The sequence below is a fragment of the Urocampus carinirostris genome, chromosome 6, assembly GCF_059441175.1.
Source record: "Urocampus carinirostris isolate Australia breed hairy pipefish chromosome 6, RoL_Ucar_1.0, whole genome shotgun sequence".
NCBI lineage: Eukaryota > Metazoa > Chordata > Actinopteri > Syngnathiformes > Syngnathidae > Urocampus > Urocampus carinirostris.
The window spans coordinates 16,783,327-16,804,001 of NC_142354.1; the positions used below are offsets into that span (position 1 = coordinate 16,783,327).

At 39.6% G+C, this 20,675-nt stretch overlaps 1 protein-coding gene across 3 annotated transcripts in view; it reads right to left on the bottom strand.

Moving 5' to 3' along the window:
- The window catches only part of pax7a (paired box 7a), a 113,152-nt gene that overhangs the window by 85,349 nt on the left and 7,128 nt on the right, over window positions 1-20,675 (bottom strand). Inside the window, exons 3-4 of one of the 3 annotated variants that reach the window (XM_088338063.1) lie at window positions 19,165-19,294; window positions 18,849-18,977 (exon numbers count right to left, since the gene is read on the bottom strand). In XM_088338063.1, coding sequence (XP_088194189.1) covers window positions 18,849-18,977; window positions 19,165-19,294 — 259 coding nt within the window. Of the gene's footprint in view, window positions 1-18,848; window positions 18,978-19,149; window positions 19,295-20,675 lie in introns of all 3 variants that reach the window. The other 2 variants (XM_088338061.1, XM_088338064.1) reach the window with 2 other exon arrangements.

The following is a 20,675-nucleotide window of genomic DNA, read 5'->3' on the forward strand; positions in this document are numbered from 1 at the left end:
CCCAGATGTTGGCAGAAAGTGGGGAGAAAGACAAACTGGGGAAGAAAATAAGCCGCCGTAATGACTCCACTTGGTAAACTAACAGTATTGATCGCCTTCTTCTTGTTTGTCTAGAAAAGCCTTATCCCCGCTAATAGCTGTCTGAGAGTGTAATCTCTTCTCCCCTTCTCCTTTTCTCTATTCAGAGAAGAGGCAAAAGACCAAGCCCCAGTCTGAGCCCGACCGGACCCGAATTTCCGCCTAGGCAGGGCCTAAAGTGTTAATCATTACGTTCGGGTCAGGCCGGGATTCTCTCTCGCTGCCTTTTTTAAAAACGAACATATGTAAATTATAATGTGTAACTAAAGGAAGGTGTTTCGAGGCCGTGAGTAGAATGGCCATGAGAGACCATGATCTGCAAAAAAGAAAAAGGTCGTCTCATCACAACACGTGTACTAAACCCCTTGCAATGTTAATTCAAAGAAATCATCCCTGTCTCTCTCTGTCATTCATATGTCATTGCTCTTCTTTGTCTCCGTGCCACTCTCTCTTAAAGTACCGCACTATTTCCTAAGGATGTACTGCTGCTTTTCATTGTTTATGGCACAATTTTCAGTCTGTGAAATGGCTATAAAACTTTCCAGTCAACACTTACAAAAATCTGTCAATGATAGATCATTTTAAGGTAATGTAATCTCTGCAGATAAAAATATATTCAAATGTTTAGCATTCAATTATAAAAGACAGGATTTTTGTTATCATAAATCACCTATTTTCCTTCCAAGTCCTCGCAAATGTAGATTTCGGCTACTGACATCGATACAATACTCCCAACAAATTGGCAAGACCACAAGGTGCTCCGTAGATTATTGCAATCGTGTCCGGGATAAGACAAAGGTGGTGTCGGGAGAGGAAGCAAAATCCAGACCTACTTCCCAAGCCACCCCTGCCGAGCTTGTATCTCACTAACACCAGATCCATTCCCCATGATGATGGATGTACTACGAATACAACTCTGGAACGTTGTATTTTAATCTTAACAGAGACCTGGCTCAGTACGAGGATCCCTGACGCTCACTTGCAGCTAGCAGGCTTCTTTCTACATTGCTTCTTGCGCTTAAAGGCGTTGTACAGTACTATTGTGTAATGACAATAAATAACATTTACTCATTCCAATAAAATGTGAAATTTCAGGTGTGTGTCAGGTTCGGTCCTGCAAATCAAATGAATTTTGTTAGGCTTGCGCTGGGTCAGGTTTTGATACAGGCCTGGGTCAGGTCGGGCCAGAATTTCTTTAGGCCTCAACGCTGTGATGTGAGCACACGCAATTGTTTGCTAATGTTGACACCTGCCAGGACCTGGGAGCGAGCCTAGGCCTCAGATGGGATGCTCAAATACTCCACCACCATCACCACCAGGGACTACCCCCCTACCAACACCACTTTGCCGGCCCTCTTTAGCCAGATTAAGTGCAGGGTTGCCGGGGTCACAAATCAGCGGACTCCCTCTGAAGTTGGGAGGCACCGATCCGAAGAGCGAAAGGGCTGAAAAGGGAACGCCGAGGGAGGAGGGACAGGGGGAGGGGAGAGGGATCAAGACTGACAGTCTATTGTCCACTCAAAATGACGGCAAGAATGTATGTTCTTGGCTGCTTTTCCCTTCAAAAGAACATCCACAGAGGAGCCCGTCCGAACACAATGCAGGTTTTGTGGGGACCTACTTTTTAGTTTCTGTGTTTGCTTTTACTCATGAAAAAATAGTTTGCAAGATAAGCTTCTTCGTTTGGATAATGGTTTACGAGAAATACTATTTTTTTGTAACTGAGTATTTATTTCCTTTTGTTAGTGTTGTTTAGCTTATCTTTTTTCAAGTATTGTTTTTTCTTTGATTTCGAGCTGAACTGAGCACATATTGAAATGAAATGATCTGCATTTCTATAGCGCTTTTCAAGTCAATGACTTCCCAAAGCGCTTTACAATGTGCTCCACATTTCCCAATAGCGGCCGTGATCTGTGCAGCCATGTAAGGCGCTAACCTGCTTATTGGGGGCATTAGGGATTCAGTGTCTTACCCAAGGACACTTCGACATGTAACACGGAGGAGCCGGGATTCGAACTGGGATCCCTTTATCCCAAGATGAGCGCTCTACCTCCTGAGCTACTGCAGCCCCTATTTACCTTTAGCAGTTAGTTTTTATCTTTTTTTATTATCTAGCATTGCTTTAGGAGTCACTAGCTTTTAGCAACTAGCATTAGCAGCTTCTTATATTACGATTCGTCAGTCGGGCCTTCAATCCATTTGATTTTGAAAACCCCTGAACTATTATGGATATGTATATATTTTTAAAATATTAGTATATCAAATTATTTACATTTATCTTACATAACATGAGCTAGAGGGAGCTGTTATAATTGTCTCCCATTATGCGCTACAGGTTCCCGTTTCATTATTATCGTCGATTATTTTGTCAGTGTATTACCAGTTAAGTCTTAGTTATCCGACATGTCTCTAATGCAATTTCTACACCTTCACTGTATGTGACTGGGCTGAGGTCTTGAGTTTTTCCTTGCCCGCTGTCATGATTACCGATGTGATGCACCTGTGCCTGCTCCTTTGGCGCCAACTGCCTCAGACTCTGACTGGCTCCCTGCCACTATTCAAACCCACGTCTATCTGTCACCTGTTGTCAGTCTGTCTGTGAACCTCAGTGTACTCTAGGCAAGCTTTTTTGACCCCGACTCCCAACTGTTTTTGCTCCCATCTGGTTCCCAGCTTTGACCCGTTTTTTCATCCTTACCACGTCTTCTCTCCTCTCCTGGCTTTCCACTTGTTTCTGATCCGGACCACGTTTTCCGGTCTGACCCGTTTTTTCCGTCCCCGCCACCGCCATCGCTCACTACGGAAGTCCCACATCCGCGTTCGGAGCGACTTACTCCCACGTCCAGCGATCACCGGATCGCGGGTGCAACCCATTCCTTTCTTCCAATAAAACTGAGAGAAACGCAACGCAATTGGGTCCCATCTCCGTTCCAGTCTTGACACTCGCATGTTGGTTTAAGAAATCGGGGAAGTTGTCATTGTGACCTGTGCAGTTTTTTGAGACATGTTGTGCTTAAGTGCTATGCGAATAAATATGATGACTATGTTTAAAAATACTTCAACATAGGATGCAGATTCTGATCGGATTTTCACTTGCATATTCAAGCAGACAAAGGAATAATAATAATAATAAAATCTGCCAAGATTAGGAAGACACTGTCTTCACCCTCCCGCTCTTCCTTTGCAGATGTACAATAAAACGTACACACAAAAAAACCTGTGAGTGAGTGTCCCAAGCTCAAGCAAAAAAGCAGAAGAAAAAAAAGGTGCTGCTGTCCAGCCTTATCGTGTCAGTTTGAAGGCCCCTATTCAAAAGTATTCATGCATCTGCCTTTGAGGCACAATGGCCGCTAGTTTATAAACTGTCTGCCCCGGCAGCCAAAGGCTTTGGTTCCTATTGTTTTGCACCCCTTAATAAACTTTTCCGAGGAGTTCATCAACTCGCCTGAATGGCGAGTTCCAAGACTGAAAATAACAGAAAGGCCTTTTCTCTCCTCCCCTCCTCTTTCTCTCCTCACGCCGACGGAACAATAGCGAGAGGAGGCTGTCAGACATCACACAGCCCTTTTTTTTCTTTTTTTTCGCTTTCTCTTTCCACGATGCAAGAAAGTAGAAGTATTCACCCCACCGGAGGGGGGAGAAGAAAACCTCTTGCAATGGAGGGGGAAGACAATGCGACTCTTGCAGATTTGTGCCACAGAGAATATTCAAGAAAGTCAGTTTCATATATATTTATCAAAATGTCCAAAAAACATATTCAAGTAAATGGAACAAATTTGTCAAACCCTGAAACTGTTTGACCCAGGTTGAATTTCAAAAAAGAGCTTTTATCAGACTTAAGAATTCCAAATACCTAAAGGGACAGTGTGTAATATCTGATCCCTAGCAATTTCTAAAAAAATCGCAAGGAAGAATAGAATTTAAAGAGACTTTTCACCCGAAGCAACAAAATGGTGAACAATTATGTCAGCTTGCTTTAGAGAGAGGGCCAAGTTATGTAAAATAATAATGCTAATATCTTGACCTCTGAGTTTGTTTGTTTTTTAAATTACATTATATTATTACATTATCACAGTTGTAGATTTTAATTCAATATCGTTTTTTTTAATAATTAAATTTGTTATTATTAGTTTACGAGTGCACTGCAGGAAAGAGGTCTAAATATAGTGGAAGCTAGAGCTTTTGTTGGTAATAGGGATGAGTGGAGAGGTGTTGTAAAAGGATAGTGGGATGTTTAGACGTGTTCTAAGGCATGGGCAGGCCCGTATGATGCGGCACGGGTAAACCAGTGAAAGCTGTTGGGCCCTGCTGTTTGAACAAAAGAATGTGTTGTGTCACCCTGACCCGAGTGATATGGCCGTTTGATATGGAGGGAGGAAAGCATGACCAACTTGGGTGCCGAGGTGCTTAACTTGTTTGGGTGTTTGGGCATTTGGGTTGGCCATGGTCCAAAAGTTTTTGTGTGTGTTTTTTGCTCCCTTTTGCCTTTTTATTTTCTTTGTTTTTGTATGTGTTGGTCTTGCTGTCGGTCACCCGTCTCAAAGAGATATGACCAGGGTAGAAAGATAGATAGATTATTAGTAGCCGCTAAATAATACACACCTTCGCTTTAAGTTATTGGTACTCGCTATGGTATTTTTTTGCCAAAGCTTTTGCTAAGTTTTTGTTTTTAATTAACTGCAGCAGCAAGATGGTTCATTTCCCAGTTTCCCAGTTTTCAGTTTTGAGTATCCCATATGTGAGCTTCATGTCATGTAAAAGAAACATAGATTTATTGAAATATGACTTCTTTTTTAAAAAATTTAAATCAATGTTGTTGTTTCTAATGAATTAGATATGTTATCCTTAGTAGCCGCTAAAAAATACACACTTTCGCTTTAAGATATTGGTAGCCACTATGGTATTTTTTTGCCTAAGCTTTTGCTAGGTTAATGTTTTTGGGTAGCTGTAGCAGCAACATGGTTCACTTTTTGAGGCCCCCTCTAGGATGTTGAAATAAATGTAAGTTTTTCAAAACATAATTATTAAAGAAAATCCACTGTTATATCATTGTTTATGTGTTTTTCCCTGTTGTTTTTTTTAACCGCTAGGAGGCACTTAATAATACACACTGCCCCTTTAAAGAGAACAGGCCCTAGAATGACACTTGTTGTTGTCAGCTCCAGTGACAGCATGCAATAAAGCGTCATTTTGGCTTTAAGCCATTAATCCTCTGTTACACCTTTAAACGTTGTGGCCAATTTTAAAAGTCCTTAATAGTCTTCTGCTTTAATTAATTTCATAGTCAATTAAAAGCAAAGCTCAACTGCTTGCACGCGGCCGGCGCGGCTCGCCTGCTGGCGGCCGGACAGCCATAATTGATGTAATAGCCGCAAAAGCGAGCGAGAAAAGCTTGGAGATAAAAGCCCACTGTGGTCCAATTCAACAACATCCCCGTCCACCCCCTCTTTCCTCCATTCCCTTCCACCAACCGACCCAAAAATGCCTTATTGGCTGCCCCTGGACCGGGCCGCCTACCGTTTCCCACCGATGATCCCAGTGCGCGTTAACACCCTAATTAGATGTGACAAGTTCAACGAGGCGCTTTGGCGAGAGGAAAAGCAGCTCAGGTTATGATTTCCGAGTCGGAGCCACAAGGGACGGCCTGGACAGCTGATTCCTGTCAGCCTCATTCATCTTCTCACAGCCAATTAAACATCAACGCTAACAAAGCGCCCGCGATTAAACGCCTCCGAGGAGGCGAGATGGAAGGCTCGGCGGCGGGGAAAGCTGAGTGAATTTAGAGATCCGACAGCGCTTGTCCTCACTCGATCACAACGGGAGGCAGACGACAGCCCTTGGCTGCTGATTTAGGTCGGTCATCTTTGTATCACAAACGATGCACACGTGATCAAAAAGCTCGTACAGCGTTTTGTGTAAAAATAGTTGGTAATGTAGATCAGCGGTATCAAGAACGATGGTTACAGGTTCGGTTAGTCCCTGTTCCTCAGACAAAACCTCACAGTTACTTAAAAAAACACCTTGAGGGAATAATTGCAATATATTGAATATCCTTGTAATGTTTACATTCTTAACCTGTTGGCAGCAAGTGGAGCGAGTCGTTATTATGTTTCCCTGACAGTTCTAAGTTTCTTGGTTCAAATCTTGCCTAAGGGCTTCCTGCGCGGGGTTTTCATGTTTCCGCAGCTTCCCGAAGGTTCCAAAAACACGCGTGTCGGGTTAAACTGAGACTCCAAATTACAGACAGGTGTAAACGTGAGGGGTTCATGGTCTATATCAGGGGTTGGGAAATGTATTTCAAGATAAATTTCACCAAAATCGCCAAAACCGCTCTCCAGACAAAAGCTGATTCTTCAGCTCAATGTATTTCACTGTGTGACGTCAGATGTTTGATACCATTTGTGAAATAGGAAAGATGCCAATGCATGTCTCCTATATCGACAGATCTACTGTACCCCTTCTGTAATTATTTAAGATCATTTTTGTTCATAAATGATGGTTTCAAAACAAGGTGCAAGTGGAGTTCTTTTGCAAAAATTTCTTGAAATACTGCAAACGAGGATACTGACATTTTTATCTTTGGTGTAGACGGTTCTGGGCAGACACAAGTGCGCTGTGTGCATAGCTCTGCCCACCCCTACTACTCACCCAATCAAATTGCTCTTCGTGCTTGACTGGGGTTTCTGGCTGTTTACAGTTTTTCTGTGAGTTTTTATCAATTAATATCTCAACAGTTGGCCTGAACTGTTTAATGAACTTCCTTATAAAGGATTCCTTAGCCTCATACAGCCAAAACGCATCTGTCGGTGTGATACTATGACTGTAAACTTTAGTGGGGAGTATGCTCTTAAATACTTTATGCACGTCAGCTATGCCACACTTAGGGGACATTTGCATGAGTATAATTTTATCTCCGAGCCATATTTCCTGAAAAGCCATTAGTTCCCGACCCCTGGTTCATATGCACCTTTCAACCAGCTGGCGGCCTGTCAGGGGTGCAAAGTTCAATTGAGATAGGGTCCACTTCCCCCGTGACCCAAATGAGGACACATGCAACAGAAACTGGGAAGAGGATCAAGTGAAAATTGGCAGGCGAATGTTTTTTTAACATGTGTTGTAGCTGTAGCTAATGTTTTTAGCCATAAAATAATCATTGAGTATTGGATTGATTCTGTCATGATTTCTGATGCGGGGCACCTGAGTCTGCTCCGTTGTCGGCAGCAGCCGTGGACGCTGATTGGCTGCTTCCTCTTTTTCAAACCCCCGCCTTCCTGTCAACATTTGTTGGATCGTTTGCGAACCTTCGCTACACGCAGGGCAAGCTTTGTTTGACTCCTGACTCTATCCGGCCCCGTTTTCCTTCAGATTCCCGTTGCCGACCTGTTTTCTGAACCCGTTTACGTTTTTGCTCCTCCGTCCCGGCCATCGACCTGTTGTTTCCTCGCTCTTGACTTTGCCACTTCGCCACTTCTGCGTTCCCAGCGATCTTCTACCCGTGACTGACAATCACCGGATCGTGCAAGTCCTTTCCTCCTTCTAAATAAAGCTGAGTAAAACGAATGCAATGGGTGCTTGAAATCCTTGAAAATGTTTGAATTTTAATGTTGTGTTAACAAATTTTGAAAAGCGTTTGAATTTTGGGTAAGATGCTGTAAATGCTTGAAATTGTTGCCATGTTCCCTAGCAGTCTGGCTGTACATACCACGCATTCAATTAAGAAAAATAAATCAAGTCTGCATAAAAATGTTTCCCATGCATGTGCTCTGTTTAGTCTCCTTTGCCATTGCATTTATTCTTTCCTTGTGACGAACGGCAGCTGACATTAGTTGGTATGGCGTTGTCATGTATGTAAAGCGTCATTGCCCCTCTACGCATCACGTCCAAGAGGACAGGTGAAGGGATCGGGATACCGGGTATTGTAGAAACTGGAAAATTGGCTTCAAAATTGCTTAAAAAGTGCTCGTCCACAAAAAAGTTGTACGAACCCTGTACTGAAGGCCTGGGTGTGAAATGCACAACCTGCCACACAATCAAATGACGTTCTTGAACATCACAGGCCGCTGACATCACAGGAAGCGTTAACCTTCAAGTCCTTCCTGACAAAACGCGATCACAAGCGGCGTCCCCTCCCCGTCGACGGGGGGGTAGAAATTGAATCCCTTTAAGTTATTAAGCAGGAAAGGATTATAAAAGCCTCTTTATAGAAATGAGCTAGAAATCCCCATGTCTTCCTCTGTGTACACTTTTTAAATTTCCCACAAGAAGCCAGGGAGGGAAGATTGCCCCTTTTCAAGAGGAGAACCCACAAGAGATGGAGGGGGAACCTTGCTTTTTCATTTCTTCTTCCTTTTTTTTTATTCTTTTACTCCAAGTCATCGTCCCACATGGTAAGCGCGCCACTTTAATTAATAGACAGCCTTGAGAGGTATCACTGTCAGCGGGGATAATGGCGGCAGAGTGTTTGTGCCCCCATGAATATTTGCGATGGGATCAAAGTCAAACGGCAGCGTGGAAGGAATCTAAGCCCGCTCCCCCCTTTTATTTATTTTTCTGATATGTATTTCTGGCGACGCTTAAGCCGCTGACACTGAAATGTCACTCGGGGTTCGGTGGGCTTGCACACAACAGCCCTTCCCCCTCTCACTTAGTGCTCCTTTCATTTTCATCCTTTAGTGGACCCAACATGCTGCGTTTTTTTTCTTTTTTAAATAATAATTTTAATTCATTTTTCAACACTTACAAAAAAGAGTTATTGTCATGATTACCAATTTGGATTACCGGTCCCCGCTCATTTGGTGCCAGCCGCTGCGGGCTATCCGATTGGCTCCCGGTCCCTTTTTAAGCCTGGTACTGTTACACTACTTTTGTCAGCCTTTTTGACTATGACTCCCGCCTGTACCGTTTTTGCTCCTGTTTTTTCCACCTGTTCGTTCCTGATCTCCCCGTTTGTCTCCGGCTACGACCCGTTATAATCCCGACCACGTCTGCTCTCCCGTCCCGGCTTACGACCCGTTTCTGATCCCGACCATGTTTTTGCTCTCCTGTTTCGACCTGTTTTTCAATCCCTGACACCGCCATCTACCGCTACGGAAGACCTAACCACTTCCATGTTCGGATCACGATCCAATTGCAAGAGCCACTTTCTTCCCGCGTCCAGCGAGCGCCGGATTGCGGGCGCTGCCCTACCTCTTTCTTTATCTCAATAAATTTGTGAGAAACATTACGCGATTGGGTCCACCCTTTGTGCTGGTCGTGACAATCATTCCTATCTTTGTTTGTAGGAACTTTATCAATTTTAAGTAACTTTTACTGTGTCACATTTGATGATTTCATAAAATATACGCAATAATAATGCCGAAGCCTGTGTCTCATGTTGACAAATATTCAACAAACTATGTTTTGTATTGTTCACTATGTTTTGTATATGCTGTTTTTCGTAAGTCGAATGGTTGTAAGTAGGGGAGTGTCTGTACTTGCTTTACCGACCACTGGTCAGAAAATTATGTACTTTTGAAAGGTTTTCGCATGTGTGTTTAGTACAAAATATGTCTCTTGTTAAAAAATGAGGAAAATACTACAAAATGATTGAAATAATTTCCTATATTTGGGAAGGAAATATCTTGTGTTCCAAATATGATACTAGCTTTTCTGGATGATTCATGTACTAATGCTAATGTATCGGTGTTCTGTTGAGTATTTATTTTGCAAAAATGTAGTATTGTCATTTTTGTTGTCGCTGTTTTGTTTTCACGACGAAGATGACGAAGATAATGCCAAGAAGGACGTGTCTGCCGTCTATCCTCGCCTGGCGCTGTAAATTCCAGTGAGAAGTGTCTTGAGTGGCTGGGGGGAGCAGGCGAGGTTAATCCGAGTTTAATGCAGTGGAGCGCAGTGCGGGGTCTTCGCTATGATGGGTATGTTATCTCTGCCCACCATTTGGGTGCTCTCCCCTCTCCTCGTACGCAGCCAAGCCAAATAGCTTGCATGCAAGGATGAAGTTGAGGTTCTCCCTCTCTCTTTTCTCTCTCTCTTTCTCTCTCTTTCCTCCATGCCCGAGGAAAGAAAACGTTATTAATAGCTAAATAACTCTCCCATACTTTCACTGAATCTCTCTTACGCACTGTTCCAGATGGATTTGTTTGAAGTGCGCCCCCCCATCCCCTCATCCCAAGAAACAGCACCCCAACCCCATTTTGCACACTTCCCTTTGCAGCCAAAATATAGCCAATATGGAAGTTTAAAGGTATTGCCAAACTGATTTTTTTTTTCAATTAGGTATAGAACATGTAATCTCCGGATGTCAAACTCAGTTTGGCTCTGGGGCCGGATCCAGACTTTCTGTTCTAAGGCGGGTCGGATCGGTAAAAGAATGTTAACTTAAAATGTTAAGCTTAACGTAGTTTTTTAGTATTAGGCTTTGTCATTCAGCCTACTTTAGTGGCCTACCCTACATATCATAATGATGTATTATAAAGGACCTTTTATAGGCATAATACATTTATTCACCATAAAATTGGGAGAAAAATGGTTTTCATGTTGGCATTGACAGGTTTATTTTAACAGTTGAGTGAATGCATTTTACAACTGAAGCACCGCTATACAAACTCAAACGAGATTTAAAAAAAATAAATTGTTGGCCTTAATTGTTGCACTGGTTTAAATGAATAAAAATCAATTCAAGATAGAAGTTTAGGCAGTGCGTAGGCAATAAAATTAGACTACATCAGATGAAACTAACTACTAGGCTAAGAATATATCCTTTACTGCCATGTAGTGGACAGAGAAAACATTTGGTTTGCATTTATTTTAAAATCTATATATTTTGCTGGAAATTACCTAGAGAGTCGCTTCTTTTTTTTTTTTTTTTTTTTTTTTTCAAAAATGTATGGCGAGCTGGATTAAATCACACAGAGTATGTTCTAGTGTGTAGTTATGTAAATATGTTACCAAAGAATCCATGTGCAAGGGGACTCGAGAAATGTATTCTCAAAGATGGCCCATCCGGCTCGTTCGTTGTAGAGCAGTGATGTCATCGAAGGAACACGTCACTTTTAAAATAGTGAATCCCATTAACACAACATGTAAGGCGAGCTATGAAGTAGACACTAGTAAAATGCATACCAATCATTTCTGCTCGGAGGGAGGGGATTGAGGCTTTTCGTTTGTGTTTTTTGCCGAGTGCGTCTCAGTTGGTATAATTTCGTCCAGCTAGCTCCCCGTTAGCTTTGAGGCTTACCTCTTTTGTTTGCTCCCGGTTGGCGCTCGTTTGCTGCCCCCTGTGTATTGTTTGCGCTCGTTTTGCCATGTCTCTTTGTTTATTCCTGTCCGCATTCACGTTTATCACCGTAGCCAGTGCTGCTTTTTGTTGTTGGTTCCCGGTTAACCTGGCTGCTCACTGCATGTTTTTGATCGCGTGGGTTTAGCACCGGTTTTGCAATGACCCTTGGTTTGCTTTCGGCTGGCTTTGCGTTTATCGCCATAGCTATTGCCGCTTCTTGTTGTTAGTTCTTGGTTAGCCTGGCTGCTCACTGTGTGTTTTTGGTTGGACCGCCTTGTGTTTTTCTTTCAAGGCTCCAGCCTCCTTTTGTTGATTGTCCCAGTTAGCCCCCATTGGCGGCTCTCTGTGTGTGGTTTTTGCCAGTAGCCCCTTTTGGGCTGCTTGCCCCTAAGTTAGATCATTACTCCATCCACCAGTGACACAATAACTAGGCATTCAAAAAAGCACTCATAACCTCTTCACCCAATTAACGCATGATTTTTGGATCAGACACCTTCCTCCATAGGGCGCCGACCAGTTTGGAGCAAAACACACCTGAGCACAATCTTTACACACCTGTCTCTAATTATTCCAATACTTTATAATGACTGCTCGGACGGCATATTGCCTTGTATCACTGCATTTCCATTTCAGTCTTTTGTTTCAGGTTTCGATGTTGTCAAGTTTGATTTTGTTTGGACATGTTATTTGTTTTGTGACATCTTGTTGTTTGTTACTTCCTTACATGCATCTCTATTTCCTGTTTGGTATTTGTATCTGTTTTGATCATTGTCGGGTTTGATTTTGTTTTGATGTGTTCTTTTTTTATACCCTAAGTTTGTTTGTTTGTTACTTTGTTCGTTTTTTTTTTTTTTTAGTTTAATGCCATCCTTATTTTTGAGCACCCCTGCATCGGTTCCTACTTCCCTTCACTTGGGTCCAAAACGTAACACGTAAAACAATGCTTGCCAGGGCGCTGGTGTTCCTTCAATGACATGCTGTCTTCAAAATGCATTATCTCGGAAAATAATTGGCATATACCGATGACATATACATACATATTACATATATATGCTATTTATTTATGTTGTGCATGTTTAAGAGTTTGGGTATACCTTTAAGGGGAGTCAATCTGCAATCAGATGAATATCCTAATTTATTTGTTTTTGCTCCCTGCCACACTGCAGCTCCAAATATAATTTCAGCCCAGCTCGTGTGTCGTCCACCCCTTTACACCTCTTTGTCACTTCCCCTTCCTCAAACCAGGAAATAATCCCACCTGGCATGTGTTTAATTAGACTGAGGACCTCTGCTAATCCTGCGATTTGCTGGAGTGTCCATCGCCTGTCGTTTGCAAGTGTGACACATGTGCATCAAAGAGAAGAAAAAGAGACATACGCGTGCTATACGCCTATGGATTTTCATGAACTGTTTGAATACATACTGAAGTATATTTTTCACACTTAGCAAATTGGTATTTTGTTCTTCCTGGGTCATCATATTTTGATTTTCAATCTTTTTTTTTTATAAAAGGTTGCTAGTTTAAAAAAAGACCGCTATAAAGGGTCATTTTATGTTTTTTTTCTTTAAAATCATCCTTTACAATCAAAAAAGACAAATATATTCAGTATATTCTATATATTTGATGAATTTGTTTGTGTGTTTTTTTTTTCCTTTTTACACCTGTGGAGAACAAAAATGTTGAAATAAAAATCTGTTCTCTTCCAGCCTATAGAAAATAAAGGTTATTAATGATAACAACAACAGTAAAATTATTAATAATAATTCCATCTTTTTTAACATTTTATAATTTATGATACTATTGTTTTCTACCAGTGCAGAATTACATGAATAAATATTTTTTGTAATCAGTTTCTTTAGCACAGTGATTTGGAGTATTTATTTACAATTGCTGTGTCGTAAATACACCAAGGTAACAATGTATTGGACATAATTGCTGTGTTTTGCGGAAACGTGGCTCACGTTTAGCATTCCGGACGCTAACGTGTAGCCACCCGGAGCCACCTGGAGAAATCCGGCTTCAACGTCGCTAAACAGAGACATGAAAGCCGGGGGGAATCGGAGAGGAGGCGGACTTGCTAACACGAGGTGGTGTATCCCTGGATTTTCACAAAGAAAAGATTTCCATCTGCCGCAGGAATGTCGAACTTTTGGACTGGCGTGACGTCATCCACTCCGCTACAAGCACCCTCGGGCATCATGTTAATCTGTTAATAAACAACGGGGTAGACTGCTGGAAGTGTGAATTTCCCTACGGGGATGAATAAAGTATCTATCTATCTATCTATCTATCTAATACTTGTCCTATTAAATAGTATATGATTACAAAGAAATGGCATGATTTAGCTTAGACTGCTTTTTAAATTACAGTATACCGTATCATCTTTGCTTTTAGTATTATAATTTTGCTACTTAATCAAATCAAATATATGTATGATTATAAAGAAAACGCATACATGTACTTTAAGAACATATTAAAAAGATACATTACCCCATACAATTTTGATTTCTGATTTAATTAGATTAATGTACTGTTTGTCCATGCATTTCATTGAAATAGTCATATTTCATGTTGACATTATAACATTGATGAAATCCATCATGCATTTTGACCAAGTTGTTTTTGTTTGCATGGTAAAATTGATTAATATATCCTCTTTCAGCCAGTACGAATTTAAAGGTGAACAGATATTGGAACAATAATATTAATAATAATTTACTATAATGAATAACAAAAAAGACTAAAACGATTTGATTTTAGTGTGATTTTTGTTCATCTTATTGCCTGAATAGTATGTGCTAAAAGCCCACAGACCCCAAAAAATGCCAAACAACAGAGTTAAATCATTTTTAAATGAGAGAAACAATATGATAAAAATCGGATATTCCTCATATTGCCGACGTACCGCATTCAATGCCTCTATGGGTACATACAATAACACTACGGATTTTTTTTTTGTTCCTCCCGACCCTTTTGCTAAAAAAAATTAACCCACCCCTGATGTTTGAAATGATTGGAAGTAGATATGTCCCCCAACCAACATTTTGCGCACTCTTCTTAATTATCAGAAAAGGACTGCAGGGCGCATGCGTAACAATTTCCGGCGTTATCATAAATGAACTCTCGATTAAATAAATCACGTCATGTACCTCCCAACTACCCTATAAATAAAAAGACGGACTTTAAAAACGGGAGAGGAATTTTGGTAGGAAAAAAACGGAATCCTCGCGAATGTTTGCGCCCGGGGCGAACCATGCATGCGCTGCGCTACCAGGGAAGATGAAAGTGTAAAGAAAAGAAAAAGGCTGCGACGTTTAATCTCCTTGAGAGGCTCACCAAGTGACGGAAAGGAGCGAGCTGATTGAGGATAAAGAGCCGGGCGAGCGAGCGTGCCCGTCGGCCAGCGTTGCCGCTCTCAACAGGGCGATGGAAGAAAGCGCGCAACCTCCCCGCTAATAACTATTAAGGTGATGATGAGGAGGATGATGACGATTATGATTAAAAAGATCACCGGATTGCATCTTTTTATAGCTTGCTCCTTATTGTCGGGTAAAAATGAAAAATAAAATCACTCTTTTCCCTTCTTTCTTTGCACTTTTCTCCCGGAAAGGAGAGGCGTTGTAAAATAAAGACAAATGGGGAGAGGGTCTTCACGCTATCAAGTCCTCCATTATTACAGGGGTATCAAACTCATTGGAGCTCGGAGGCCACATCAGAGAAAAAACATTCTAACGGGGGCCGGGGTAGTAAATCGATGGCATGAAAAGTGTGACGAAGCTGGAGGGTTGGGGGTCTTTTCGAAGGCTCACAGTTAAATTGTGATTCAGTCACGTATGGTTTGATTTTCTTCAATAGTTTATTTCCTTCTCTATGGGATTGAATCTCTTGTAGTGTTTATTATCTGTGAATTTGTAAATAATAATAAAAAAAAACATTTCCACTACAGTTTATTTAACTTGGGGGACTTGCGCAGACTGGAAGCCACCCCATATATATATATATATATATATATATATATATATATATATATATATATATATATTATTAATATTATTATTATCATTATTATTATTATTATTATTATTATTATTATTATTGTTGTTGTTTGAATGATTTAAGGTATTTCAAAATACCCTCTTTTTAATTCAACTTTTAATCGACCATTTGTATTTAGTTTAGTTTGTTTTACTTCAAACCTTTGACTGTTGGGGGTCTGGCGTGCCTCCGTCCACTAGAGGGCGCAATTGGGTAATTGGGATAGGTGTGTCTGATCACCCACCTGTTCCTAATGAGCCTGACCCTTTATAAGGATATTTCGGACAGCACCCAGGGTCGGGTGATTTCAATTCTCCACTGTCCCTTTTTTATAGTCAAACCTGCTTTCTGATTTTTTTATTTATTTTGTCCAGGCAGATTTATTGCTGTTTTTCTCCGTTTGTTTATTAATTTGTTGATGCCTTTATTATTAAATACTATCTTTCTGAGCACTTTGCCATGGTTCCTGCTTCCTGCGTTTGGGTCCACCGCACAACCACATTTACTGTAACATACTTTGATTTTTATCTCACATCTTTATGTTTTTCTTATGCGTTTTTTAGTATCATTATTTTGGTGTTCATGTTCACCTTTTTTATAAAAATGCTAACCTGAATTTGGGAACTTTGAGGTTGGATTTTACACCTAAAAAAGGAGTTAAAGCTTCTATCAAACTACTGCAAAGTGACCCAGATGATAGTTTATGTGTCTTTTGTATTCCCTTAATCAGCAAGTCTGTGACTTTTAATTAAAATAGCACAGGGATGGGTGTTCTCTGGTTGATCGATACATGGTTGTCAGTGAAAACGTTTAAAGTGGGTGCTTTGCAGGTGGCGCCTGGCTTTAGAGACATCCAGTTGATATATATGAAACTATGAGTCATTGTTTGACACGGTGCAGCTCTTTTTTCTCTTGTGCTTCTCTCAGCATTGACTCACAGGCCACACAAAATAATGTGGCGGGTTATGAGTGTGCATTTTGGATTACGTTTTTAAATCTTGCTCTTTATATTTTCGTTTGATTTTGAAGCACAACGGGGGAAAGAAATCATGGGATCATTTTTTCCTAAACACACGGAGCCGATTTTCTTTTTTGCTCCTTGCAAGGATCGACGGTGAAAAGAAGACAAATGGGTAAAGCGTTTTCATGCTATCAAGTGATTCCATTATATGAAATTACAAAACGATCTAGCAGAGGGGCGTGCTGAATAATTCATCCGCTTTTATGGGTCCCCTTTTTGGCCCTTTGTCCGAGGTTTCCTAGCGTTTGTTACGAAGAGAATAGAAGTGCCATAGCGGGGATTCTCTTAGCTTTGCATGCTTGTCACCGCCTTTGCTTTGTATTTGTTGAGGTGCGTCTTCAGCACTTGAAATATTACAATCCAAGGGCGTAGGTTTGGTCTTGGCATCGGGTGGGGGCAATTTTATGTGATCACAATATATCGGTGGGGACCGAAAAATAGTTGCTCGATATTGCGGGAGGGATTTAAAGCATTTCTTTTAAGTAATCACGTAATATTGATGGGGGCAAATCAATGATTTTTATCAATATTGGTACAGAGACGTCCCTTCCGTCTATGCTAAAACTTCAATCGAAAACAAAACAAAAAAACATTTAGAATTTAAGTATGTAAAAATACTACATAAATATAAAAATTATGTAAATATATGCTAGGTAAATAATAACATTTACGAATGCATAACGAATCAAATAAGTAAATAAAAAAATATTAAAATAAATAATTCAATATTAACAAGTACACGTTAACTAAATAAATGTTAACTCAGTAATTGAATGCATGAGTAAATAACCGATTAAATAGATAAATATAAATAAAAATATTTAAGAATTTAATAAATATTACGCCAATAAAGTTAAGACGTCTATCAAAATGCATGAGCCCCAAAATACATGAATTTGTTACACATATATCTAAAAAAGAAATATTCTGGATATTTATTTAAAATATTTATTTTCAAAAATATATATGAGACTCAAAGTACACGAATCCGTTAAATATATTGCAAACTAAAAAATATCCTGAGGTGTATATATTAAAAAATAATTATAATAATTGATATAAGTAAATCGCGTTTCAACTATATAGATTTTGAGTTATTCAATTTTCCCATTAAATTATTCGAAACACAGTTCGGTTTTAATTAACTGCAGCGGTTGGATGGTTTAAAAATTCATTTCGAATGACTCTAGTTGTTGTTTTCTATTCGTGCACTAGATTTAAAAATCGAAAGCATCATTGATGTATATATAACGCCACAATTTGCATTTTTGTTCTATATCTAATGTTTAATTTTCATTTAATTTGTGAAAATGGGGATGATTTTCTAAAGAGACAAATTGTTTTATCACATAGTTCACTTGAAAATGTTTTCATTGGATTTCCAAAAGCCTTATTTATTTTGCGTTTAATTATTATGATTAAGTAATATTTAGTTCACTATGATTTCGTTCCATTTCGGGAGACCGGAGAGTAGTACATTACAGTAAGAGACTGGGGACGGGAGGAAAAAATAATAGCTACTATGGCCAATGATTTTTTTTTTTTTTGAATGGATGGGACTGTTTTATAACGTTTTTATTACAAAATATCTAAAGAAATAATTTAATTTATTATAATTTTGTATAAATAAAGGTACATACATGGTGTTTTTATTATATGTAATGTATTGCAACATGGCCAGAAAGTGCATTTAATTAGGGGATAGGGTGGTGATGGTTAGGGACTATTTAACAACATGTATTTCCACTCAAACGAGTGGTGAATGTTAGCACTATCAATTGAAAAATTAAACGTAGCATTGATTTAAATAAAAATACAGGTACAGAAATTGCACTTCTAATTTCATTATTGTATATTGACATGACTACAAAGTACATTTTATTAGTGAGGATGGGGGTGTTATTGTATGGGACTAAATAATGACATTTATATTCCAATATATTCTAGTTTTTTTATATTCGTGACTACAGATTGTAAAAGTGAAGGCAGCTTTGATTTAAATATAAATACAGATACATAAATTGCATTTGTATTATGTTTTGTTTAGCCTGGGCAGAAAGTGAATTTTATTAGGGAGGATAATGTTATTGTATGAGATTATTTTATTACATGTATATCCAATCGAACAAGTTGTTGATGTGTGTTTGAATCAGTGTTGCATAAGGGGGTAGGAGGGGGCTTATCGTTAAAAACGGCTGAATTTATGAGTGAACGAGTCTCAATCGGCCACTCCAAATGAATGTCCCTCCTCTGAATACTTTCGAGCCCTCATGAATGATGCAGGGACTATAATAAATCAAATCCCACGAGGGAGGAAGTGACATATTTGGGCAAGCGTCCCCATATCCGGTTGACAAAACATGCAAGTGCAAATATGATGAATAAAAAGAATAAAAAAAACAGCCGCTGAGGTCCCCGTGAGGTTGCTAACTTACATTTATCACCGAGGATGCCATCGATGCTATGCTTTGTTTTCTTTTCTCCGTCTTCATCCTTCTTATCACAGTCATCCTCGTCATCTTTTTTGCCAAATCGGGCCCTCAAAACGCGGCTGATGGAGCTCACTAATGGCAACAAGAAGGCAAATTCGTGATTAGCCCTTCCACGCCACATTGCACAAATATCAAGCATATTTGTTGGTTTTTGTTTTCTCCTTTTTATGGCACGACAAGCGATGCTGCACTCGTCGGTTCCCTACGATAAGGTTATTAAAAGAAGAGAAGAATTGCAGCTTACCAGATGAAGCCTCACCTGAAGGAACCGTGCTTCTGTCGCACACGCCGTCCTTCAGCAGCTTATCCCGGATCTCCCAGCTGAACATGCCCGGGTTCTCTCGCTTGTACTCCTCGATCCGCTTCTCCACGTCGGGAGTGGCCACCTGCTGCAAGTGGCATGCAAGGGATGGGGGAGCTTTAATTGCGCACATTTCACGGTGGGACATGGGCTTGGGGGGTCAAACACACGTTTAAAAGTAGCGCCTCATCAAGTGAAAAGAAAATATGCGCCTGCATATTTCAAACGCTGTTTGAATGGTGCCCTTGTCAGCTGTTACATCCTTTGCAGAAGATACTATATTTTAATTATAATTTCGAGTCAATGGATGACTGCATACCCGTCAACCTCAGCCAATTGATTTCCTTACTAATGAGACCACTCCCCCTTTTAGGCGTTAATACACTTTGCAAACACAACGTGGCACCTATTTACTCACAGCAAGGCAGACTATGTAGAATAAAACAATAATATTTTGGGGGTATCGGGCACGGGGCTTAACCACTGAAATAAATATGCGCACGCCGTTCTGGATTACTTAGCAATTGGGACGAAATTGCGCTCATGACAGCTCGAGCTGTTAACCCATTTGCAGAAGATACTACTTATTTCAATTGAAATTATTCTAGTTATCAGATATGTCCGTCCAGGTGTTATTTCTCTGTCAAAATAAGAGCATGCATGCTTAAATTCAGCAAGGTTTTTCTATATATTGGCATAAAACCATGTCCTAAGATGATCCAAATTATTGACTACGATATTTCCTAGACAATGCATTTTTTTGTTTTATAGGGGTTACCTTATTTACAGGAAAAGAGATACAATATTTTAGAAGAACATACAAAGGATGCACAAAATCTTCTGCCAACAGACTCGGAATTTATTCTTGTCGTGTGAGCACAGACAACAAGTTTCAATTTCGGTAAAGCTAAGAATAAGAATTAAATAAGAAATGAAAATGTATCGGAGAATAAAGTAAACCACAATTATTTTATTGATTTCTAAAAGTTCCATATAACACTAGTTAAGTGTGGATGAATAGTTAACTGGTTTGGGTTATACGTTAAGATATGAAAGAAGAAAGATGATTATTTTTTAAATGTGCAATGTATGGTGATATTGATAACTATAAAGCCCTCATTTATGATAATAGTAAGTATGATTATAATGATTATAATTGTGACGATGATGATAATAGTTGTTATTTTATCAATAATATTGAACAAATTAATCCACGTTTTAGGTCTATTTCTTATCAATATTATCAATAATATTAATCTTATGATATGGATTGATTAATTGATTGATTGACATTATTATGTTTTTTTTCCCCTGATCATCGAATATGAAATTAAAATGAAAAATCGACAGTTTTTATAAATGATTGAATGAACCGGGATAAAAGGGCTGACAGTTATTATTGCTGTTGTCTTTATCATCATTATAATTATAATGTAGTATCCTATCAATAAATGTGTGATTAATATGAA